This window comes from Sphaerodactylus townsendi, linkage group LG01, assembly GCF_021028975.2.
Source record: "Sphaerodactylus townsendi isolate TG3544 linkage group LG01, MPM_Stown_v2.3, whole genome shotgun sequence".
In the NCBI taxonomy this organism is placed as follows: domain Eukaryota; kingdom Metazoa; phylum Chordata; class Lepidosauria; order Squamata; family Sphaerodactylidae; genus Sphaerodactylus; species Sphaerodactylus townsendi.
The window spans coordinates 176338714-176364548 of NC_059425.1; the positions used below are offsets into that span (position 1 = coordinate 176338714).

At 43.9% G+C, this 25835-nt stretch overlaps 1 protein-coding gene across 4 annotated transcripts in view; it reads left to right on the plus strand.

Moving 5' to 3' along the window:
- The window catches only part of AGAP1 (ArfGAP with GTPase domain, ankyrin repeat and PH domain 1), a 426302-nt gene that overhangs the window by 120762 nt on the left and 279705 nt on the right, over positions 1-25835 (plus strand). For all 4 annotated transcript variants that reach the window (XM_048500437.1, XM_048500447.1, XM_048500456.1 and 1 more), the window contains one exon: positions 2147-2239. In XM_048500437.1, the coding sequence (XP_048356394.1) occupies positions 2147-2239 (93 nt within the window). The remainder of the gene's footprint in view (positions 1-2146; positions 2240-25835) is intronic.

The following is a 25835-nucleotide window of genomic DNA, read 5'->3' on the forward strand; positions in this document are numbered from 1 at the left end:
TATTATAGCGATATAGCTCTCAATTAGATATTACCCCGGCTGGCCCAAAGCCTGGTGGAACAGGTCCGTTTTGCAGGCCCTGCAGAAACTCTGTATATCCCGCAGGGCCCTGATCTGACCTGGGAGCCTGTTCCACCAGGCCAGCCTCTACAATTGTATAGTAATGTCCAGACAATGTACTTGTCTGGATTGGTCTGTGGTGGGGCTGGTGGTCAGTTGGAAGTTGTTGAAGGCCTGCTGGAATTTTTCCAGTGTTTTCTTCCCATGAGTCCAGATGATGACAGTGTCACTTTATGATTTACTTCAACCATCTTCCCTTTACATTAGGTGGTGATTTACTTTAGCCGTCTTCCTTTGAATTGTTACAATAAAAAGCATGATAAATGCTCATTGGGTTAATAAAATGCTCATTGGGTTAAAAAGATCTTGGAGTTGGTCGTGCCTCAGGAGGACGCAGCAGCTCCTGCACCCTGTAGAAGTTGAATGGTGCCAGGCGAAACTCTAGGAATGCGAGCTGATCTAGCCAATGTTGACAGATTCAGGGGAAAGAAATAAACAGTGCTGAGTGAAGCCTGTGAGGATGGAAGAAAGGATTAGCCCACACCTGTCAATTGAGAGAGTTTGCAGCTGCGAGGCTGCTACAAACCCACCTGCCTCGCTTGAGCTCCAGTTGCTGGCCATATGAGTGAGCCAGAGGGAGACCTACTTTACATGGGACAGCTGGACTCCCCTCCTATAGACTTGCCCCATCCCCAAGGCAAACCCTTGGGTGAACCTTCTGTATTCCCTACTGTGCACGGTCACATGACTTTTAGAGACATGGATTGTATTGCATGTTAACCTTTGGATTTATCCCAGTCTTCTGTATATTTACCAGTATGCAATTTTACAATCTAATATTAGCGTTTGGTGTCAGAGAGTGCAGGTTCTGTACTGTCTGAATTGCAGAAAAAAATTGGTTTCTGGTTCTTTTTGAGGCGGCATTATTTTCTCGGGACTTCCCTTTCATCTAAAATAGGAAATGCGATGGGCCGTCTTATTATTTTCATATTTGTTCCTTTTAAAAATGTTTTGGACGCTTTTTTTTCATTAAAGGTACAAGAGGGGTGGGCTGGCTCTTCTCGTTGGCGTTCATAAGCCTTTCCCTGTGCGGGGTACATCACTAGTACGTTCACTTAACTGATTGTCTCTGGTGTGAAAAGGGCAGGAAAATGATTTCTTGTTTTCAAGACTAGGTAAGGAATGCGCCCACTGAGAAGTAATGGAGTAAAGTTGTCACTTGTCAGTATCGTGGTTAAGGTGGGTGACTCCATACCCTTGCCCTTAATAACATAAATCTGTCACACGCGGAGTTACTTATGTCACAATAATGCAGGAGGATCTGAAGTTCTGTTTTAATAGGATTGCGTGTGTTCTTCACACAGCAGAACATATTTTCCCAACATCTTTTTAATAGTTAGCACTTATGGGGTTTGTTTTTTAGAAAAAATCCGTGACAAAAATAACAGAATTTTTTTTCCAAATGACCCCCTCATCCCTTTTACATGTGGAACAGTTGAAAGTATAGCTTTATATTTGGAAAGATGTACATATATTTTTTTAAAAAAACACTACGGATTTGTGATGTTCACAGTTTGACAAAGCAGGAGAGTTTCCCTAGGATTGTTAGTTTGACTTTGAGGCTGCTTAATCATCTGAAAGCAATAAAAGAAGAAACTAAACGAATTTAATTTTAATCAAGGTAATCCATAAAATTATGCCGCTGAGTCGTTAATAGCCTTTTTGAAATCTCATCAGATGATAATTAAATGTACACACCTGTATCAGAAGTTGCCTACATTAAAAAAAAAATCTGCAGTTATTTCTGTTAGCCTTATTTTTGAATCTCTGTTTTTGAGTTGCGTTTCCAGTAAATTACTGCGGGCCTTTGAAAATCTGCCCTATGGCCCATACTGGTCGGAAGGCCTGACTGTAAATGTTTAAATATCATTTGGTATTTTTAGTACTTATTTGATACTTTTCAAATAGGTGTAATTATAGGCCGTCCGGTTTTTTTTTTCCTGAGGTAACAAAACAACTTTTCAATTTAAAGCACAATACAAGAATCAACAGATTAATAGCGTTCTCATGGCTTTTTGCTCCGCAGTCTCGGAAAGGGAGCGACCCAGACAAAGAGAAGAAAGGATTGGAGAGCAGAGCGGATAGCATTGGAAGCGGACGCGCGATCCCAATTAAACAGGTACGGATCCTTTGTGTGTGCGCGTGTGTGCGTGCGTGCTCTTTCCAGCGTTTGGAGACACACCTCGGGTCTTAAACACCCCGACGCTGGGCTTGTGTGCCAAGATGCGTTTGATGTGCGGCGGTGATGAATGTCGAAGTCACTCACTTGACATCAATTAGGAGAGGTTCCTATGTGTATTAAAATAGGATCATTAGAATAAGAAGGGGGAAAATGTAACAACAGGCCTAATGAAGTGCAGTCTGCCGTCCTGCATATGGAGCGGGGCTTCCAGGCTGATCTGGCTTCAAAGCCGCCTTTGAAAAGGAGACTTTGATTGGGCTGTTTGCTGCCAGTAGACAAGGGTAAATCGGATCGTCGTACAAGAGCCCCTTGTGATCACAGGCGTAGCGCGCAGTGGCCCTCATTTGCCGTTCCAGAAGGACATCTGAATGCTGCTCCAGGTTGGTTTGCGACAACGAGGCAATTAGTTGTGATAATCATAGCTGGTGTGTCAGCTGCGCACTCTTGTTTGTAATTTGCTAATGAAGGAATTGTAACTTCATTTAGACCTTGTTATATAAGGGAACGTTTACAGCCGTCGTATGTGGCCTTAATTAAACTTCCTCATTACACAACAGGGTTGGAAATGGAGGATTTGTTTTGGCCTGTTTGACTACTCAAGGTACTCTTCCGTTACCCGCCGAAGAGAAGGATTCTTCGTACCAACGGCGCTGTGCGAAAAGAAGCAAAGAATTCTCTGGAAAACCATGGCTCGTGCTTTCAGACTCGCGCGACGAAATTTAAATACGTGCCTTTGAGATACGTAGGCAGAATTTTTGTCTGATAACTTGGCTAATTTTAAATTCAGAAATGGGGCCCCTTGATCTCTGTTATCTTGGGGGAAAGCCTCTTATGTCAAAGGAACAAGGCCCCCTGGCCCCTTAAGAACAGCAGCCGTGACTGGGGTTTCATTGGTTTCACTTCTGGGTCATGCTTTCCACCCAGTGGGGACCTGCAGTGGTTTAGACAATTCTCCTCTCCTCCATTTTATCCTCCTCCACAACAACCCTGAGAAGTGGATTCGACTGAGGGAGGTCTGAGGGCAGGGCAGAGAAGGGATGCAACCTGCGGCTCCTCGATCTTCATCTGTCTCACCACGGCCCCACATTTGTTCCTGAAGATCAGCAATAGTAATGCTGACTTGGCCAATTCTGTTTTCATGGTTTGCTCCTCCCCCCTTGTCATCTACCTGATTAACCCACAATAAAAGAAGAGAAGAAGAGTTTGGATTTATATTCCCCCCTTTCTCTCCTGTAAGGAGACTCAAAGGGGCTTACAATCTCCTTTCCCTCCCCCCCAACAAACACCCTGTGAGGTGGGTAGGGCTCAGAATGCTCCGAAGAACTGTGACTAGGCCAAGGTCACCCAGCTGGCATGTGCTGGAGTTCACAAGCTAATCTGGTTCCCCAGATAAGCCTCCACAGCTCAAGTGGCAGAGCGGGGAATCAAACCCGGTTCCTCCAGATTAGAGTCCACCTGCTCTTAACCACTACGCCACGCTGGCTCTCCTGTTCTAAGCCATCTCAGCTCTGGGAGTCTTCAGCCTTTCTTCTCATTCTTTGGTGCCTGCTGCGGCTTGTGCTCCCACCTATTCCCTCACTCCTCACTGCACAACACTTGTCTTCGCTCTTCAGGGATATAACAGGAACTACCTGCTTTTCCCTCCAGTGCTTTCCTACAATAATTTTCTTCTGCCACCTCCTCTCATCGCACACCTCCCTCAGTCTCTGTGCCGTGTTCCTTCACCTGAGCCCTGAGTCTCGTGTCTGCTCGGTTGTCGATTCCAGCTCCTGTGCATTCATGCCTGCTCTCCATCTTTTCCCTGTTCCTTTCCCTACTTCGTTCACATGAGCCAAGTTTGTCCTGCTCTCTTAATCCGCCCCTCCATCTCCTGTTGATTTTCCCTTGTCATGTCTGCTTCCTCCCGTCATCTTCACTTGCTCTTCTCCCCCTACCTTTACCAGTAATGCTTTTCTCACTTTGCTTCACCTCTCACTTGATCGCTTCACTTCTTACTTCACAATATTTCGGGAACTCCTCTTGCCCGTTTCACCCCGCTGTGAATCACCTACTGTAGCCCCCTGTCTCAGATCTTCCATTGCTTCACCTGGGTTCCTCACCGTTTGCCTTCCACTGAAACTCTCTATCAGCCAGTACATGTGAAACCCCTGAAATCATAACATTAGTTTTCTTATTATCCCTAGATTCAGTACAAACTCTTTGTTTTAGAAGAAGAAGAGTTTGGATTTATACCCCACCTTTCTCTCCTGTAAGGAGACTCAAGGTGGCTTACAAGCTCCTTTTCCTGCTTCTCCCCACGACAGACACCTTGTGAGGTAGGTGGGGCTGAGAGAGTCCTGAGAGAACTGTGACTACTACCCCAGGGTCACCCAGCAGGAATGTAGGAGGGCGGAAACACATCTGGTTCACCAGATAAGCCTCTACCACTCAGGTGGAGGAGTGTGGAATCAAACCCGGTTCTCCACATTAGACTCCACCTGCTCTTAACCACTATACCACACTGGCTCCCACTTCACTGCTGGCTCCATCTTCAGCGGTCTGATGGTCTCCTGCTTCCATGGAGTACTCAGCAGTTTCTTCCCCCTCCTCAGGAATACCAGCACACTTTTCTCACTTCCTTCAGATCCCTGAAGACCAGTGGGCTTTTTTGTGAAGTCTTTGGCGTGAGCCATTAGTGGACCCCCCCCTTGAACTCTACTTACATGTATAACTGCAGTGAACACATATTTGTCCCCCTGATTACCTCTACTTCTGTATCTTTTCACAATGTCATCATTCACATTTCAAGTTTTAGACAAGGGGTGTCCAACTCTGGCGCCCCAGATGTTCATGGGCTACGATTCCCATCAGTCCCTGCCAATTGGCCATGCTGGCAGGGACTGATGGGAATCGTAGTCCATGTACATGTGGGCCGCCAGAGTTGGACACCCCTGTTTTAAACTATAGAGCTGCTGAGACTGGCACCCATGTTTTTGCACCTTTTTGTCTTATCACCTTAGGATACTACTGTTAATAATTAAGTGCTGTCCAGTCGCAACTGACTTGTGGTGACCCCCTCATGGGGTTTTCAAGTTAAGAGATGAGCAGAGATAGTTTGCCATTGCCTGTCTGGTCTTCCCAGGGGGCGTCCCATCCAAATGCTAACCATGGTTCATCCTGCTTAACTTCCAGTCGCTGACAAGCTCGGGCTATTCAGCTGCTGAGGGATATTACACATCCCTGGATCACCTCAGCGGTAGGATTTCCCCCCTCTTCTATGGCCCCATCCGTACATGCAGAGTAATGCACTTTCAATCCACTTTCAATGCACTTTGCAGCTGGATTTCACTGTGCGGAATAGCAAAATCCACTTGCAGACAATTGTGCAAGTGGATTGAAAGTGCATTATGCTGCATGTGTGGAAGGGGTCTATCTTTCATGCTCTGCTGAGGCCTATCTCACCTCCCCAACATCCACAACGACTGTACTAAGTAGTGATACTTTCATGCTCTTTTCTTTGTTACTTGATCCAAGAGAAATATACAAATTCATACCAACTTCCCATTTTTTAGTATCTCTAAGTGTACTTAAAGTGGCATTTGCTACCGGTACTAAAATAGTTGTTAGTATTTTTCATGGAGGCATGTTTCCTGACGAACCTCTCTAACAATTGAGTTCTGGAATTAGAAATCGAGGGAAATGGCTACAGATTTGTCAGAGGTTCCTTCGGGGACACTCTCACGTGCTACTTAAGTGAAAGTTAATTCTCTCTGAGCAAGGCGGGTGCTACGGCCAGCCCTTCAAACTCACAGTTCCTGCTCATGAACACACTGACCCACGCTTTCTCTTACGTTGTGTGTGTCAAAGCATTCCTAGAGTGGAGTTGTGGACTTTAGCTGGGGAATCTGAATGCTGAACACCGTCAGTGCCAGAGCCGATGCTGTCCAAGCAAGGGGGTACCAAAGCCAGCCCCTCAAACTCACAGGCCCTGCACTTCCCCCAGTGCCTGAGTTATGTATTGCGTCCTCCCAAGTGCTTGGTAATTCCCCCTTTTTATGCACCCCCTTGGGAAGCAACAACATAGGCATGTCATGCTGCCGTATCTGGCTTGCATGCTGAGTATGGCTAGGAGGCTGTTAGTTGAATTGTCCTGACTGCAGAATAGCGAATGGTCCAAGTGCCCACAAAATAATTAGTCTTGTACTCCTAAGAGTTACATGGGAACATCAATTTTTTCACCGATGGATTCTGAGGTTCCAGAGTTCTCTGGCGTTTCTGTCATGTTTTCAGCACTGCATCTCCCAATAACTCTTCAGACTTCAGGCCAAGCAGTAGTGGTGTAAGCTCCACTCATGCACTTGCCTGCTACCCCAGCATCCTTTTCCATTCGTTCCTTGCCAGATCTCCCCTGCCCTTTGTGGTTTTCATTGGGTTTCTGTAAGCTCTGGTCCTGCACTTTCACTGCCTCAGAAACAGGCAACAGCTCTGTTTCCTGCGAACCAGCCGTCTTACAGTGTGTCTGACCCACTCGCCGTCTCTTCAGAACAAAGGCTGGACACGGTGTCGTTTCTGAACTTTAGGTTCCACTTCGCAGCCAAAGCAGCTGATCAATTTTGAGACACCTTGCATAAAAATAAAACCGCCTAAAACCGCCAGGTGAACTGACAGTCATTAGAGAGGAGCAGGGGGCTGTGGTAAAAGACATTAAGAACTAGGGCCCGATCTTCTCATATTAACAGCTAGTGTCTTTCTCAATCAGGATAGTTTCAGTGCTTTGTGAAGGCCAGAATTAATTATTGGACAAGGATTTCCCCAAGCAGTGTGCTGCTACTCAGGGGATCTTGCATCTTCTGTAGTAGTAGTAGTAGTAGTAGTAGTAGCAGCAGCAGCAGCAGCAGCAGCAGCAGCAGCAGCAGCAGCAGCAAGTTTATTGTCTTGGCCATAGGCCTTCACAACCTCCTTGTACGCAACGTAATAATGTAATTAACGCACTTAAAACAGACACAAAAAACACCCCATGTATACTTACATAGCTAAAATGGACTAAATTAGTACTACCGTATATACTCGTGTATAAGTCGACCCGCATATAAGTCGAGGCACCTAATTTTACCACAAAAAACTGGGAAAACTTATTGACTCGCGTATAAGTCGAGGGTGGGAAATGCAGCATCAATTGAGGCATCAGTAGGTTAAATGTTTTTGAATATTTATTTCAAAGAAAAACAGTAAACTGGCTCTGTAAGTGGAAAAGAGGGTCAACAAGAACAATATGGTATCAACAATAACTTTAAAAGTACAAAAACCTTAGCTCAACCAGCAACCAAGCTAAAACACAAGAGTTAAAATCCTTCAAAACTGGATTCCTCCTCATCATCTGTGTGTCCAAATGTAACCCAACTTAGATTTTAAGAGGGATATTATCAGAAATGAAAAATCTAATATTAGCTTCCATTTTAAACAATGGGGGATGGGGCATCCCCTTTGGGGGTCAGTAACTTTGGATCCCCTGACCCAAACTTCACCAAACCTGGCTGGTATCATAAAGAGACTCTCCTGATGAGATCAGCCAGGTTTGGTGAAGTTTGGTTCAGAGGGTCCAAAGTTATGGACCCTCAAAAGGGTAGCCCCATCTACTAATAGCTCCCATTGAAGACAATGGGGAATGGGGCACCTCCTTTGGGGGTCCATAACTTTGGACCCCCTGAACCAAACTTTACCAAACTTGGCTGGTATCATCAGGAGAGTCTTCTGAGGGTACCCTGAAATTTTGGTGCCTCTAGCATAAAAACTGCGCCCCCTGCTGGCCGGCAAAGTAAAAACACACAAAAAAATTTTTATGACCCGCGTATAAGTCGAGGGGAGCTTTTTCACCATTAAAAATGTGCTGAAAAATTCGACTTATACATGAGTGTATACGGTAATACAAATATCCCTATCGAATAATGCAACACAACATCATTACACCATACGTAACCTGATTCTTCTTGCAGCATGAGCAAAAAGTGCTACTCGATTGGTAACAGGTCTGCAACCTGCGGCTCTCCAGATGTTCATGGACTACAAATCCCATCAGCCCCTGCGGGCATGGCCAATTGTAAAATTATTTTGGTTACTTATAAGTAAATTGCTACTCCAGTGGGAGAACAAATTTTTGAAGTAATTATTTTATTTATTTATTTATTCTTTCGATTTCTATACCGCCCCATCCCCGAAGGGGATTATTGTAGCCTGGTTGGTACAAGTTTTCTTCTTTTCACAATTGGCCATGCTGGCAGGGGCTATGGGATTTGTAGTCCATGAACATCTGGAGAGCCACAGGTTGCAGACCCCTGATTGGTAATGTATGGATCGCAATCAAATAATAGACAAATCAATTTCCCAGTGTTATCAGTATCCTCCGCAATTGGAAAAAATCCCTTAATATATTTGGTCCTTATGTCATCATAAAGAGGACACTCCAAAACATAATGCAGAATGTCCTCCTCTGCTTCACTACCACAGAGACCTCTGTTATTAGCTACCGACACATTACAACATCATGCACTATACACTGCCATTGGTATGGTCTGGAATCTCAAGTTAGTAAACTCCATTCTGAAGATATAAGTTGACAAATTCTCTAAATACAGCGACCTAATACAATCCTTAAAAAGTTTAAAGAAGGGGACAACTTTGGACTGATTGATTCGATCTCTATCTATTAATACATTCATATGAAAGATCCAGTTCCTCAGATCCGTTCCCTGACAACATCTTGCACCTGTAGCCAACTCCTGACTCTCAGATTGGGAATGTGAATCCGATTGTCCTAAAAAATTTTAAGGCCTAAGGATGAGTGAGAGTGCCCCCCGCCCCCATTTCCCCGTTTCTTTACACGTGCAGGCTTTTGTTTTGCATCTGAACTGGTGCCCTTTTTGTCCTCCTTATTCCAACCAAATTCCTCCACAACTCAAAACCCCATTGCCTTTCTTGTAAGCTTCCAGTCTTTCTTCTATTCCCATCTTTTTTACTAATTACTCCTCGCAAAGTCTCAGGTTCTAGGCAGACATGTTATTCTCACTACTAGACATGTTATTCTCACTACTAGAGAGCAGCAGTGGCGTAGTGGTTAAGAGCAGGTGCATTCTAATCTGGAGGAACTGGGTTTGATTCCCTGCTCTGCTGCTTGATCAGTGGAGGCTTATTTGGGGAATTCAGATTACCCTGTGCACTCCCACAAACGCCAGCTGGGTGACCTTGGGCTAGTCACAGCTTCTCGGAGCTCTCTCAGTCCCACCGCCTCACAGGGTGTTTGTTGAGAGGAGGGAAGGGCAAGGAGATTGTCAGCCCCTTTGAGTCTCCTACAGGAGAAAAAGGGAGGATATAAATCCAAACTCCTCCTCCTCCTCCTCCTCCTCCTCCTCCTCCTCCTCCTCCTCCTCCTCCTCCTCCTCCTCCTTCTTCTTCTTCGTGTGAGACTGAAAACCAAGGCAAATCGCATCCCATCTATTGCTGCCGGAGAACCAGCCTTGAGAACCAGTGTGACATGGTGGTTAAGAGTGGCAGGCTCTAATCTGGAGAATCTTATTTGATTCCCCACTCCTACACATGATGCTTGCTGGGTGATCTTGGCGTAGACACAGTTCTCTCAGATCTCTCAGCCCCATCTACTTCACAAGGTGTGTGTTGCAAGGAGAGGAAGGGAAGGTGATTGTAAGCCGCTTTGAGATTCCTCAAAGGTAGAAAAAAGTGGGATATAAAAACCAACTCTTTGTTTTCTATTCTTCTGCTCAAGAGATTTGATATCAATGTTGGGGAGCAATTGGAAAGCCCTTTTGTCTGTAACTAGCAGTTCTGCCAGTGCTCCAGGATGATGAAGTCAAAATCTCGAATTGGCTAAAATCCATCAGGGTATTCCTTCAAATGGCTTTCTCCTCCCTTTTCCCACCTCCTGAGTTGATGTCTAAGCTTTGGGAAAATAAACTTCATTTGATACAAGATGCCCTCTGCTGTTCCATCATTAGCTCCTTCAGTTTCAGCATGGCAGGTTCAGTGCTTGATGCACAGATCATAGAATCAGAGAGTTGGAAGAGACCACAAGGGCCATCCAGTCCAACCCCCTGCTATGCAGGAACATACAGACCTGAAACTGTTGTGCTTCAAGGGCAGTGGAATAAAGTGAAGAGCACCCTGGGTAATAAGGAATCGTGAACTTAAGTGGACAACAGTTTCTAATTGCTCAGTCTGATCCTTAATTTCTGCACAAGAGGTTGGATCATGGATCTTTCCTATGTTCCTCTCCTCCTTGCAGTCCTTTTTGACCCCAGGAGCGTGTGGATAGCCACACTGTGCTTACAGAAAAGGCAGAAGGGGTCATTTCATCCCATTCCCACTGCAGCCTCATATATTTGTTTCTCCACATGGAGCCTGACACCATAGGAATAAACTGTCCAAGGGTCAGAAATAATGGCAAAGTTGAAGGGAATGTGGAGAAAGATCTGTGACTGTCAGTGCATTCCGGTGAGGAATTGCAGGTTCCAACCCATAATTTTCTACTATACAGTTGGCATTTTCCCATGCAGAAGGACTGGAGGGAACTCTGCCTATAGTTTAAGATGTACAATGAACTCAGAGGACTAATTGACTCAGTTTCCCTGTTCCATCCTTTGAGAGACAATCATGCTTTCCCCTGGGTGTTGCCCATTGCCCCTTATATCTCTGTAAGGAAAAGGCTAGAGGCTGAGTTCTTTTTAGATTGAAGGCTTGAAATTAAGAGTGGATGTGTCATATTTCCAATGGGATATTCCCCCTGCCCAAATCAGTGTTCTTACTCTCAGTTGAATGGTCTGTTTGGTCTTCTGAAGGGGAAGCCCTGCATGGGTCTCGTGGCTCAGCACCAGTGTGCTTCTTTCACTTTCTCAGTGCCCTTAAACTCGGAGAGCTCTTGTATGAAAAAGGGCCCTGGATATCAGTATCCGTGTGCTCTTCATAAAGTGCTGATCTGCTATGTTCTGTTCAGGCGTTGCGTTCTGTCTACTTCAACTCCTATTTATTCTGCAAACCTTTGAAGTGTTTTTGTCCCATTGTTAAATAGCGCTGACTTGTTGTGAGAGGGATGCAGGTGTTGTGTGAGGAATGCGCTGCCCAAAAGACAAATCAGTGGGTTCTAGATCAAATCTAGCCTGAATTCTCCCTAGAAGCTACAACTGAATAAACTGAAGCTATCGTTGAAGACAGTGGGGAAAAAGGAAGACTCGATACGAGGTGGATTAACTCAGTCAAGGAAGCTACGGCCTTCAGGTTGCAATACCTGAGCAAGGTTGTCAGCGATAGGAAGTTTTAGAGGCCTTTAATTCATAGGCTCACCACAAGTCAGAAGTGACTTGCTGGTATGCAACACACACAACACAATTTGTTGTACAGAATGTTCTGGCTAGAATGAAAAGGTAGCCAATTGGACTTTTTTTTGTTTTCCCTGTACTTGCAGATGCGTCTGCTACTTCAGGATTTGATTGGGCGGAAAGTATGTGGCCCCGACCCAGATAGCACCATCTAGCCTAATCTCATCAGATCTTGGAAGCTATGTAGGATTGACCTTGGTTAGTATTTGGGTGGAAAACCACCCAGGAATTCCAGGGTCTCTATGCAGAGGCAGGCAGCGACAAACCATCTCTGAATGTCTCTTGCTTGAAAACCCTCGAGGGATCCCTGTAAATTGTCTGTGACTTGGTAACAAAAAAAAAAAGCGTTGTGATTTTTTGAGCTGTTATGGTTGTCATCCAATGAAAGAAATCTTCGTCTACTATGAATTTTTAGCACATATATTTAATTTACATACCCTGTTTCCCTGAAAACAAGACCTACCCCGAAAATAAGTCATAGCATGACTTTTCGGGATTTTTGGAGGATGCTTGAAATACCTACTCCACCCTACTCCACAAATAAGCCCTCGTTACAGATTCCCTGGCACAGCTGATCTGGTCACATGGGGGAGAAAATTAAGACATCCCCTGGAAATAAGCCCTAACACATCTTTTGGAGCAAAAATTAATATAAGACCCTGTCTTATTTTCGGGGAAACACGGTATATTTGCATGCACAATCTGAAGAAAAAACAGGCTACTTGATTCCAGATGCGCCACATCGTTTTCCTGCTTGTCCGAAAGGGGGTGACCTGCCGCCTGCCACCTTTGTATTTCAAACAATGATCTTTTTTTAAATAATTTCTCCTCAGTTATTCAGGGGCGTCTGTTAAAAGCAGCCGGTTGATTACTGTAACAGATCGCTCCATTAAGGCTTTGCAGGTATATACATTTCCCTTTTAAATCCCCATCTAGCTCCAGTGAGAAGGATAAGGAAAGATAGTATGGTTATGAGTGTGAAGATATGATGGCTATGGAAATAGGGGTGACATTGTGGGCCATTGCTTAAGTATTCACGGAGACCCACCAAATCACATTACAGTGTCTCTAAACCTAGTGAGGGCCAAACATTCCGACTTCTGTTTTGCTATATCAGTGCTGCCAAAGAAGACAGGCTACGTTTGGAATTGTTGTGAATCTTCCCTTTCCCTGTTTCCACCCATCTGTCTCACTGCAGATGCACAAAAGTAATTTAACGTCAACTCAGCTATAAAACTGTTCTTAGGCTTTTCAGTAAGTTACAACTGGTGCATGAAATTTCATGAACAAAATTGCTCTTACTGTAGTGTTATATCATATAACCTTGACTGGAGATTAACGGTAGCTTTTTCCAAGTGCTGGAGTGTTAACAGCTCTGTATAGCCAGGGCTGGAAACATATCTTTCAAAATCCCAGGCAACGGCACCTATTTGTCGACCAGATATGGCAGGGGGGTGGGAGAATTCCAGGAACCTCCCCATGTAGTTCAGAGCACGCTCACTGATGTCAGCGTAAAGGATTTCTAGTAACATCTACTGAACCTGCATTAAGCTCATAAGTGAATATTGCAGTGAGTCTAGTGTAGGGGTGTCCAACTCTGGTGCTTCAGCTGTTCATGGACTACAATTCCCATCAGTCCCTGCTGGCATGGCCAAAAGGGGCAGGGGCTGATGGGAATTGTAGTCTGTGAACATCTAAAGCGCCAGAGCTGGACACCTCTGGTCTAGTGTGAGGGTCATCGTGGACAGCTTCAGTAGGACAACTAATTGAGGTGTGGGGAGCAGTGGTCTACTCAGCTCACCTCCTTACCTGAGTTCGCTTTAGAGCTCTTCAAACAGGTATCTGACCAGAAGGCTGCATTTAAGCTCTTCCACAACTCTGGCGCTAAAGATGGCAGCAGCCGGGGGATGGACAGACAGACCAGGGGTCCCTCTTAAGCAGGTAGCCAACATGGGAATAGGGAACTTGGTAAATAATAATAATAAAAAGAAGAAGAAAAGGAATTTTGATTTATATCCCTCCTTTCTCTCCTGTAAGGAGACTCAAGGCGGTTTACAAGCTTCCTTTCCCTTCAGTGTATTGTTGAAGGCTCTCACGGCCGGATTCAACTGGTTATGGTGGGTTTTCCGGGCTGTTTGCCCATGGTCTGGTAGATCTTGTTCCTAACGACACAGTGTGTAACAGACTTCTCTCTGTGATACACCTCTGAAGATGCCAGCCACAGATGCAGGCGAAACGTTAGGAACAAGATCTACCAGACCATGGCCACACAGCCCGGAAATCCCACCACAACCAGTTCCTTTCCCTTCCTCTGCCCACAACGGACACCTTGTGAGGTAGGTGGGGGTGGAAGAGTTCTCAAGAACTATGAGAGTATGTTTGGCTACCAGCGCTTGGCAGCATCTGCCAGACTATATGTAGTCACTGTGGATAAGAGTCAAGGCCAAGAGGGGCAATTACTGGGGAGGGGGGGGGGGCAAGGAAACGTGTGAGTATACCACCTTGCGCGGGCACCATCCTATCACTTGATGTCCTTTAGGGGAAGGCTGGTTGACTGCCTATTGTTAGCTCTGGCATGCCTCTCCAAATACATGCGGTAGGCTTAATGAAGAATGAAAAGGGAAATTTGCATGGTGTACCCGTGAAGTGCTGTGGTTCCTCCCCCCCTTTTTACTTAATAGGGAGGTGGAAGCGTGCTGAAAGAGTTACCAGCAATTGCTGTGCCACATCTGGTCCTTTCAGAGGACTTTCAGGAAGAAGCAGGGAACTTTCAATTGTAGTTCCCATGTGGAGGATGAGAACCAGTGTGGTGCAGTGGTTATGACGTCAGACTAGGATCTGGGAATCCAGGTTTGAATCCTCACTCTGCCATGGACACTTGCTGGTTGACCTTGGGCCAGTCATACGTTATCGGTCTTGACCCTGGCAAGTATTTGGATGAGAGTCCTCCAAAGGAATTCCAGGGTTATTATGTGGAGGCAGGCAATGGCTAAACCACCTCTGATTGTCTCTTCTCTTGAAAAGCCGAAGGGATTGCCATAAATCAGCTGTGACTTAACAAAAATGTGGAGAATGCCCTCCAGTGCCTGGAGACAACATGGGAAGATGGACTTGGCTTTTAAGCTCTTTTGTTAACCCTCCAAAGGAACTGGCTGGCCACCGTGTGAGACAGGATGATGGATTAGATCAGTTGTGGCGAACCTTTAGCACTCCAGATGTTATGGACTACAATTCCCATCAGCCCCTACCAGAATGGCCAATTGGCCTTGCTGGCAGGGGCTGATGGGAATTGTAGTCCATAACATCTGGAGTGCCAAAGGTTCGCCACCACTGGATTAGATGGATCACTGGCCTGATCTTACAAAGTTCTTCTTATGTTGGCTGCTTGCCTGGCTGGCCAATGTGGTGTAGGGATTAAGAGCAGTGTACTGTAATCTGGAGAGCTGGGTTTGATTCCCCACTCCTGCACATGAAGCCTGCTAGGTGACCTTGGGTTAGTCAGCATGGAGCCAGCGTGGTGTAGTGGTTAAGAGCAGGTGGATTCTAATCTGGAGGACCTCGTTTGATTCCCCACTCCTCCACCTGAGTGGCAGAGGCTTATCTGGTGAACCAGATGTGTTTCCACACTCCTACATCCCTGCTGGGTGACCTTGGGCTAGTCACAGTTCTTCAGAACTCTCTCAGCCCCACCTACTTCACCAGGTGTCTGTTATGGGGAAAGGAATGGAAAGGAGTTTGTAAGCCACCTTGAGTCTCCTTACAGGAGAGAAAGGTGGCGTATAAATCCAAACTCCTCCTCCTCCTCCTCCTCCTCCTCCTCCTCCTCCTCCTCCTCTCAGAATTCTCTTAGCCCCACCTTTCTTACAAGATGCCTGTTGTGGGGAGAGGAAGGGGAATAATTTGTAAGCTGCTTTGAGACATCTTGCAGGAGAGAAAGGCGGGCTATTCTTAGGAATTTCGGAACTTTCTACTCCAAACATTTGTTTGTCCAGACTTTAGGCTCCTTTCCTTCGCCCAATCACGTCCATTTTGAAACTCGATTTTATCTACCTTGTTGTTCAAACAACTTTTGCCTGTTGTCTTAATTAGTGAAAATATTTTAGTCTGTGTAATTCTGTTCCCTACAACCCTAGTTTTTAAATGGTGCTTTAGATTTTAAATTTTGTTTTTCAGTTCAACTCTTAAAATTTCAGATCACCTTCCTTCTTTTATCATCCTAGTCTAGGTTTAATTGTTTTAGTCAATTCTAATATTTGAAATTGATTCTCATTATTCTGATGTCGCTGTTGTAAGTTTTTCACAATTTTTTTTTGGCTGAAAAACAGGATAAAATCTTTCAGATAAATCGTGTGGCAACAAGACCTCTCAAATCTGCCTGCTATCTCTCTCCTTTCTATTTAATTAACTTTACTGCTTTTCATTTCTCTGTTTCTGATAATATTTTAAGTGTTATTGTTTGCTATTTGGTTATTTTATGTGTTTGTATTTGAACACTATCTGTTTACTGCCTTGGGTACATCCCAGAAAAAAGGTAGGATTTAAGATTATAAATAAAAATGGATGTCATCACTTTGTAAGACAGAAAGGAATTCACAAGAATTCCAGAATCCAAGGCTCCAGTTAGAAAGGTAAGACAGTATACTGAAGAATGTCAGATAGAATGGGTGTGTTGTGTTGTGTGGGTGGGTGTGTGGGTGGGGGGGGGGGCGCGGGGAGGTGACAGTCCCAATTCAAGGATTGGGTAGAGTAAGAAGAGAGAAGGAAAGTAACCGTTATTAGGAAAATAAAAATTTTGAGGGAAAAAAGCTAAATAGCACAGATGAGTAAAGCATTGTGTGTAGGTACAAGTAAAGTATGAAGGAGGGGTGTGAACAGAGGCAAAAAAAGAGAAAAGGAATAAGAAGTGTGGAGGCAGAGTGATAGGAGTAAGTAAAGCAATAGGCAGAGTGATGAGGAGTAAGTGAAACAATAGGCTGGGAGGGCTTGCTTTATAGTTAGAAACTAATTTTGATTAAACGTAAGAAGTATAAGCTGGCAATGAAACAACAAGGCAACACCTGACAGACAAGAGCAAACGGGAATGGCAGCTGTATGTAGCGTGAACAGAGAGATGAACTACGATCACAGTCGTCACGGATCTCAGGTTGGGGGAAAGGGGCCTAGAGCTCCATTTAGTGGTCACCTCAACATTACTCCCTCCTTTATCATTTGGGATACTTGCTCCATAAACTGTTTTCTGGGGTTTCCCCACATGAACTGTTTACAAGTGCTACCTTTTTTCTTTTAATTCCATACATTTCCCCCTCTATTTGGTTTTGGAAACATTTTTCCTCCATTTTTCCTCTGTTGTTTTCGCAGCAATTTTCCCCCGATCCATTTCTGAGCCAGTGTCCCTTGAGTGTGCAGTCATATTGAATTGATCTTTATTTCTCTTCCCCACCAAACACCTGGGCCTTATCCATGCCCCTGTTTAGTCACCCAATCTCCCCTTCAGCCATTTTCTTCTCCCCCTCCTCGTCCATTTTTGAAAGGAATTTTAAAATATATTTTCCTCTTCTTCTATCATTTTGCACTGTAACCTAAGTGCATAGACACAAGCCAAGTTACTTGAATCATCTTTGTCAGTTTCATCCCAAATGAGCGATGTCACATTGAGGTGAAAATACAATGTGCCCTCAGTTAGAAGTGAGTGAAATTGATAAGGAATGTTGCTTTTGCAGGAGGAAATTTACAAGGAATTTCTACTGTGGCAGTCCCTTGGCAATTTCCCCCTGCAAAAAGCAAATTCTGTTGTCAATTTCACTTGCTTCTTACTGCGGACCCATTGTATCTTCGCCTTGACATGACATTGCTCCTTCAGAATGAAATTGACAAAGCTGATACAATTGGCCTGGTATGTGTCTATGCCCCTTCATTACACCACTAATGTGATAAGGAATTTTTAAAAAATGCTTTTCAAAAATGGCGGACAAAGGGAAGGAGAATACGGCTGAAGGGGAGCGATATTCTTCTGTGTCACGGATGACATCCCACCATCATTAGGAATAATTACTTTTCAGTGGTAGCATATGAAATAAATGCAACTGAAGAACAAGTAGGAAACAATGGGGATGGGAGGAATGGAGGTGTGTGAGGGGATTTAACAGAAAATGTTTCCAAAACACAAGTTTTGACCACTGGGAAAAATCTGTGCATGCAAAAATGGCCCTGATGTTCCAAACCGTAGTTTGCGATGATGCCCAGATTGGGTAAACTGTCATTAGCTCTTGCCTTCAAGTCATGGCTTGCAAGTAAACTATACTTCGTTCTAACCACAATTTGCCTCATTTCCAAGGCCAGCCATGCAAGGTTTCAGAGAATCTATAGACTTGAAGGTAGGAAGAATTACATAAACCTTTGAAATGATACCAGTTTAGAGAATCAATTACTTGATGCCTGAGTTGAGTTACTGATTACTCTATAAACCACCAGTCCAAAATACTAGAAAAATTGCTTGCTTGCTTGATCTCACCAAAATTAGTCCCTTCCGTTGGGGATGTTTTTGATTTTGCTGATATTTTTAGTCATATTAAGTTACAAATGCTATTTTTGGCTATCATGTCTCCTTAAGTACATCTTCTGGTAATTTTCTGTGGCTTTTGGACCATATTTATAAAGCAGCAACATGGCGGCCATATGCTTCCCTGTGGCCACAGCTCATAAAACATCCTCAAAACTTACCAAACTTCCCTTTGCCCTGTCAAAAGGCTTGGTCAAGGTGCAAAAACATTAGTGGAGCTCTCTCTACTGCAGGCTTAATTAAAAGGGATTTTTAAAAAATTAATTTGCCTATTAACCATCAAAAGTGATTGCGTCTCTTTAAAATGAGTGGAAAATAAAATCTGACTTTCACACGTTTTTAGTTAAAACTGTCAGGAGTGTCAAAACATTGTTTCTTCAGTTGCATTCATTCCACACGTTACCACTGAAAACTTATTATTTACTTTAAAGGCTGCTTTTTATGCAGAAGGGAACATCACCTCTGCTGCAGAATGGTAAACGGCACAATAACACTGCAGTTGTTAGCAGGTCTACTCAGAATGCTATTCAGGTCCACATAGTGGGGCTTACTTACCCCTAGTGCAGTGATGGCGAACCTTTTCGAGACCAAGTGCCCAAATTGCAACCCAAAACCCACTTATTTATTGCAAATTGCCAACATGGCAATTTAACCTGAATACTGAGATTTTAGTTTAGAAAAAACAGTTGGCTCAGAGGCATGTGTTACTCAGGAGTAAGCTTGGTGGTAGTCGATGGCTTTGCTTTGAAGCAACCGTGCAACTCTTCCAACGGGTGAATCACGACCCTAGGAGGGTTTACTCAGAAGCAAGCCCCATTGCCAGCGACCGAGCTTCCTCCCAGGTAAAGGATTGTGCTTTAGTTCTTCCCATGAAAATCAGTGGGGTTTAACAGCACTTAACAAGGTTACCTACACTGCTTCCCCAAAACTAGGTCTTAGGTTTAATTCTAATAATGGAGCCCAGCGGCCCAGGCCAGTCTAGATGGGGGGGGAGGGCACTCTGTGCGTTCCCACAGAGAGGGCTCTGAGTGCCACCTCTGGCACCCATGCCATGGGTTTGCCACAACTGCCCTAGTGTTTGTCAGATCACGCAGTAAGTTATTACTGTGGGCTTATGAGTCAATTTGGTTCTTGCAAATGAGCACTGGGGCTACAAGCCAGGAAATGCCATTCTGCTTCTCACTCAGATCACATGCAAAAGTTAGAGTGTTCTTATATTCCTATTTCATGTCCTCTACCTGAACGCTTCAATATATTCAGTTCCCAATTTATGAATATTGATCATCCACTACTTACTTCCCATTTTATAGGGGGGAGTTAGTATCTCAGGAAGTATTAGTTTGTGTCTCTGGATGGTTTGGGCCATGTACGACTATCCTTTTGCATGTTTACTCGGTAGTAAGCTCTTCTTTCTCTGAATGGGACTTGCTTCCAAATAGGCATTTGCGGATTGTTCTCTTTGATCTTCCGAGCAATCTTCTGTGTGCTTTCCTTGATTGTGTACAGACAAGAGTGCAAAAAATCTTTTGTCTCTAAACAGAAATAATTTTCCTTTGCGCTTCGGCCACATGATCAGATGTTTGGAATGCGGCTGATGCATTTTGTAAAGGCATAATTTTGTGGCAGACTAATATGTTTTAATTGTCACACAGCCAGTTAATATGTGAGCTTGTTAAGGAAATATATGAATTTCCAAATGAGGAGTGTATTTGAATCAGTGGCTCAAATTGATCTTTTATGTGGTGGCTTAAATCATTAATTTAAATCAATCCTCACTGCTGTGCTTTACTCCGTATTTTGTATTTGTTTATGGTTTGTCATTCGGTTGTATGGGATTTCGCGCAAACAGAGGCCCCCTCCCACCCCCGACATGATAAAATTTCCTTTTTCAGCTTTGCGGAGATTTGTATTTGAGGCTGGCGTTTGTTTTATGTTTCCTTCCAGCCCTCTCCGAGTTGAACATATTAAAATAAGAAGTCCACAACAAGAAGCATAAAAGCATGAGGCCCAGCTCTGCAGTGAGTGGGCTTGTCGTGTATTAATTTTTCATTGCTGTGGAGAATTGTACGTACATAATCGCTTGATTGCAGTGGGAGTTAGCAATCTCCTATGGTGTCATTTGCATAAATCTTGTTAAGTCAATGGCAGTTAATGAAGTACAAATGAGCCTGGAGAAGGTGACATGCAAATTGTGGGTGGCAGATGGGAGGTCTGTTTTTGGGACGGCAGCTGTGTGCTATTTCCTTCTCTCTCCCCCCCTCCCTTTTTTCTAAATTGGAACATAAATAAATAGTAAGAGCCGGCCTTCAATGCTTTGGTTGTGTAGATTTATGCATTAGATATTTGCACCGTGTCTTTGGTTTCTAGCCTATTGAAAAAAAAATCATATTAAGCAATAAACACGTATGATGTAATTAACTGAGTATTGAAACTGTCTGGTTTCGCTGAAAACCGAACAATTAGTTGTTAGCCAACTGTCCTAATGAGGGCACCAACAACTCGCAATCTGAGCGTAAACTTCCGTCATAACACAGAATGAGGGAAGTTAATCTTTATGAATTCATCAGGAGAAACGTGGTGGCTAACACACATTCCCAAAGGGAGCCAGGCCAAGAACGGTGATGCCTAAACGGTGCTGAACACCAGTCCAGAACGTAGGAGAAAAGGAAAGAAAATCTCACAGTTGTCAGTTTGCTTGAATCTGTTAGATCCGAGGCAGGAGCGAGCAGCCGAAGTAAGCAAAGTAAGGAGGAAAGAGGGACCCGATCCATGATCTGGCTGCTACATAGACTGGCTGTTGAACTGGTGTGCCCATTAATATGGGGGATATAGCACAGCAGAACCATCCTCTGGGACCCTTTCCCCACCAATCCCCCCATCACATATTTTTATTGATCCAAAAATCCTCCAGATCCAGAGAGCACCTCCTCCCTTCAGTTTGTGGGAGGTGTGTCCTATTGGATGCCATGCTGGAGGCATTCCCACCTTGGCAAGTGCCTTTTTTTGATGGGGATCTGAAGGAAAACATGGTAAAGTCCTGTCTAATGAGCAGTCACATTATTAGTCAAATTATTTGGATCTAATTGGTTGGTTCCAGCACAGGTACGTGGTTATCGTATTAATCTGTTTTCAGTATGCAATTACCCTAGCTTCCTGTTAGCATCCGTTTTATATTTTCTCATGCATTTCTTGACTGAGATGATCCAGTTCACACTTCATTGTCCCTAGGATAGATCTGGATCTGCTGCAAAGGCTGCCAGTGCCCCCTTCGGCACATGCAGAATAATGCACTTTCAATCCACTTTCAGTGCACTTTGCAGCTGTTCAGAATAGCAAAATCCGCTTGCAAAGAATTGTGAAAGTGGATTGGAAGTGCATTATTCTGCATGTGCGGAAGGGGCCAAGTCAGATGTGTACTTGTGAGTTCCCTGCTGGGGCCTAAATTCCTGGGAGTACAGGACTCAATTCAGGTTGGAACCACGGCATGTAGGGAGAAGATGCTTATGCCTCCCCCTCTATGCTATTTGCCCTATTAGGGAAATCTTTGTGTACCAGTGAGCACATGTGGAGACCCCCAGTGTGGCAGAGAGCCCCCTCACATGTCAGAAATGGTGCAGGGGAGGCCAAAGGTCATCAGACTCTTCTCCCAGCACTGGACCTCAGGTGCCTGGAAGCTGAGTTTTCTTATCTCTCTCCTTTTCCCTCCCCTCTCACAATAAGCATTGTACATTTTCAGAGACTTTTGATGTTGAAGTTCTCTGTATTTGAGGGAAGGTCTTCTCTCACTCCGGCCTTGGACAGATTTATGGAGGAGAAGTCGATCTGTGGCTACCAATCTTGATCCTCCTTGATCTCAGATTGCAAATGCCTTAGCAGACCAGGTGCTCAGAAGCAGCAGCAGCAGAAGGCCATTGCTTTCACATCCTGCACGTGAGCTCCCAAAGGCACCTGGTGGGCCACTGCGAGTAGCAGAGTTCTGGACTAGATGGACTCTGGTCTGATCCAGCTGGCTTGTTCTTATGTCTCCTCTTCCCACAAGTCAAATTAAACTCTGCAGCGGGAAGGGAAGGGAAGCAAAATGATCTCCCAGTAAAAAGCGCCTCCTTCCTGGCAGCTCTCCTTTGTAGATCCCTCTCCTGAGAGAGATCTGTTCGATCCGTACTGTTGTTCTTTTAGAAGGTAGAGCAAAGCCTCTCTCTCACCAGGCCTCGTGTTAGACGTTCTTCTTCTTTTGTCAACTCCCCTGCTGCTTTTTAACTTTTCAGTTTGTTCCCCCCCCCCCCATGATTAATGATACCGTTGAATTTTTGTTTAAAATTAATATAAATCGCTTGGAGGATTAGACAGTTGACAAGCCGCCCGTCACCGGAGCCCGCAGTAATTACGAAAGGAAGAGGAGTTTAAGGAATAACACCCAGCATTATGGTCTGTCTGCACAGACGAATCGCAGTTCGGTTTGTTTAATCTGCCTGCCCATTTGAGGCAAACAGCATCCCTGTGGCTATCACTCAGAATCATTCCTCTCCATTGACATGTTGTGCTGGCTTTAGACAACTGTTCCTAAAACATTTCAACAAGGTTCAGTGAAAATATCTTTGAAATAGGTTTTGAAAAGGGAGCCGCTGCCACCTCGAAGCAGTCACACTGATTTCCCTGATCCCTCTTTACGAGGAGCAGAGGAACACCGGAAGGCTTCGGGCAAGTGTCAGACCTGAAACCGGGGCCGCCAGAAAGAAGACATGTTTTGCAGCGTGTTTCGGGGGGTCGCCTTCATCTCTCTCCAGAGAGAAATCCCAACCTTTGTGTTGCATCTTATTTGATGGAAGGCATTAACGTTGTCGTAAGCGCGGGAGAGGTTTGCAGCGATCAGAGATAAACAAACTCCAAAAGTGTGCAGCGAGCCACCGTTTGTTTTTAACCTGGATGCTGAAATGTTTGTCTTGCCAAGTTTCAATTTGCCGTGTAAGTGCTAGAAGATTATAAACGGCTCTTCAGCCTACTCTTGTGTGTCTCATTCATGCTCCATTTGTCATAGAAGAGTTGTGTTATTTGGAGAGCAGGGGGTATTTCTGGCTTTCTGCATATGTTCAGATTTTTGCAGGGCGGCGGGACACCTTTAGGGTTAGGGTTACCATATAAGTGAAGGGTTACCATGTAAGTGAAGAGACTAAGTAGGTCTGCAGTTTATTTACCAAAAACAAAGATTGCCTTCTTGGTTCCCAGTTCCCAGTTTTCTTTCTCCTGTCGGCTACATCTCTTTCGTACAGATTGCTTAGTCAATTCTGTTGTGTGATGTAAAAGCCACAAAGAATTATTGTGGCGCCTGAAAGACTAACTAACCAACATAACGAAATAAAAGCTATGGACGAGGGACCACTTTGTGAGACAATTGCTTCATTCTTTAAAGACTATTAAAGTACCAGCGTAGTGGCAGAAAGGGCCGTCAAGTTACGGTTGACTTGTGGTGACCCTGTAGGGTTTTAACTGTCTGAATAGTTCTAACTAGCCTAATCGTGGTAGAGTTTGGAAGCTAAGCAAGGTCAGACACTGTTAATACGTAAATACGTAAATACGTAAATACGTAATACGTAAAAACAGGGTTGCTATGCAGAGGAAGGCAATGGCAAACTACCTCTGTTCCTCTCTTGCCTTGAAAATCCCATGGTTCTGGTGTCACTGTAAGCCAGCTGCAATTTGACGGCACAGTTGTTATTGAAGGATCGGTTTTTTTTCTGCCACTATTATGAATTCAAATCTGGGTACTGATCGACTGAGATGTTTCCTGAAACCTCTTCTGAATCAGGTCCAGGAGCGGCTCTTGCGTTGTTTACCTGAAGTGTTAGGGTAATTTTATCACATGACCTTTTTGAAGGAAGAGAAGTAGAGTTTTTTTAAAGGTCATGAGGCAACAATAACCACAGTGAGTATACTGGGAAGGCATAGAATTGTGTCATAGTTTTGCCCCTGTTATAAAAAGGTATTCAATCTGAAGGGAACTCTACAGAACGGAAGTTTCCTGTAGCCTTATAATAGTAATGGCACTCACTACCAGAGAGAACAATCTTGATTTAATCTAAAGTGGTACTCTAGGACATAGTATGAGAGGGAAATATTTTCAAACCTTACGGAGCAATGACCACAGTGCTGTCCAATTTGACATATGAATGGAAAATTGCTCAGAAAATCCAAGAAACAGTAAATTAATTTTCTCATAAAGGGAAGGGATTAATTAAAAGGATAGCGAAGAGCATGATTAGGAAGGTGAAATCCCTTCAGGGGAGTTTGTAGGATATTTAAGATGGCTATAATAGTAGCATGCCACATGCATACAAAAATTCCTCCCAAATCTGTGCCGTTGAATAGTAATTCCTGTATTTTTGTTTTTTACTTTCATAACCCTACAGGTCATGAGCAAAATAAATCCAGCAAGTGTGGTAATACAGAAATAGCCAAACATACAGAAATACAAAAATCTAAAATATGCAGTTAGAAAAAAGTATCGAAAGCCATAGATAGAAAATTTCCCACTTACATTTGGATCAGTATCAGCCAATAACTTTGCAACTATTTATTTCTTTAGATAGACATTGTAATTCATTGATCTCTGGCAAGATCATATTTTTGGCAATCAATGAAAAATGCCAAACAGTGCCCAAATTCCCTGATCTACAATTGCAAAATAATTCAGAAAAAGGGATTCCCGAAAACCTGCCTGCTGACCCCCCCCCCCCCCCCAGGTTGTAGTCTGGAATAGAAGAATTTACCCCCCCCCCCCCAATAAAAATTGTTCTAGCTCCTTGAAAATGTATATGTGACAAGGCAACAATGTGGGCTAATACAATAAAAACTGAATTTAACAAACACATGCATTTAGTTATTTTGGAAAATTTCAGTCCTTTCTGTTGTTAAAATAATACTCATGCCTGGCTTACAATAAGGGGAGCGGGAGGTGGGTGATGAATCATCAAAATAAAACAACAAAAAGCAAACAATCGCAGCTACAAATTGCAAGTTAAAAGCAATTTATGAAAGTGGCAGCAATGCAAACCAATTACAACAGGAAATAAAAATGTAAAGTTGACTCCTCCCCAGAAGATTTAATTATCCAAGATGGCAAAGGTTAAAAATACAGGCGATATTCCTCATTGTTTCAGGGGTTTTCCCCACATTTTCAGTAGGAGCTTATAGGAATCTATTAAAAACATGGCCAGCAGAGATCTCCAAAATATTCCTTAACTGACCTGTGATTAACATAGAATCTGGATCTTAGAAGATTGGTTTTATTTGTCACATAGTTAATAAATGGGTCCAATGAGTTGTTGACAGCTCTGTCACCTTTCAATGGAGTCTAGAATGTAAAAAAAAATCTCTCAACACTGAGAAGAATAATGTGAGCTAGCACGTTGCATGTGAAATTGTTGATATTTTGATTAAAATACATATCATTGCTGAAATTTACCTCTTTATTTGAGACTTGGTACATAGCTGATACAATGGGAAGCAGAGGATAGGAATAAAATTGGTAGTTCTTACAAGGGAAGAGAAGGCTCCTGCTTGTGTGTTCCCAGGGGCATCTACTGTTTTTGACACTGTTGGAGATGAGGTGGACATT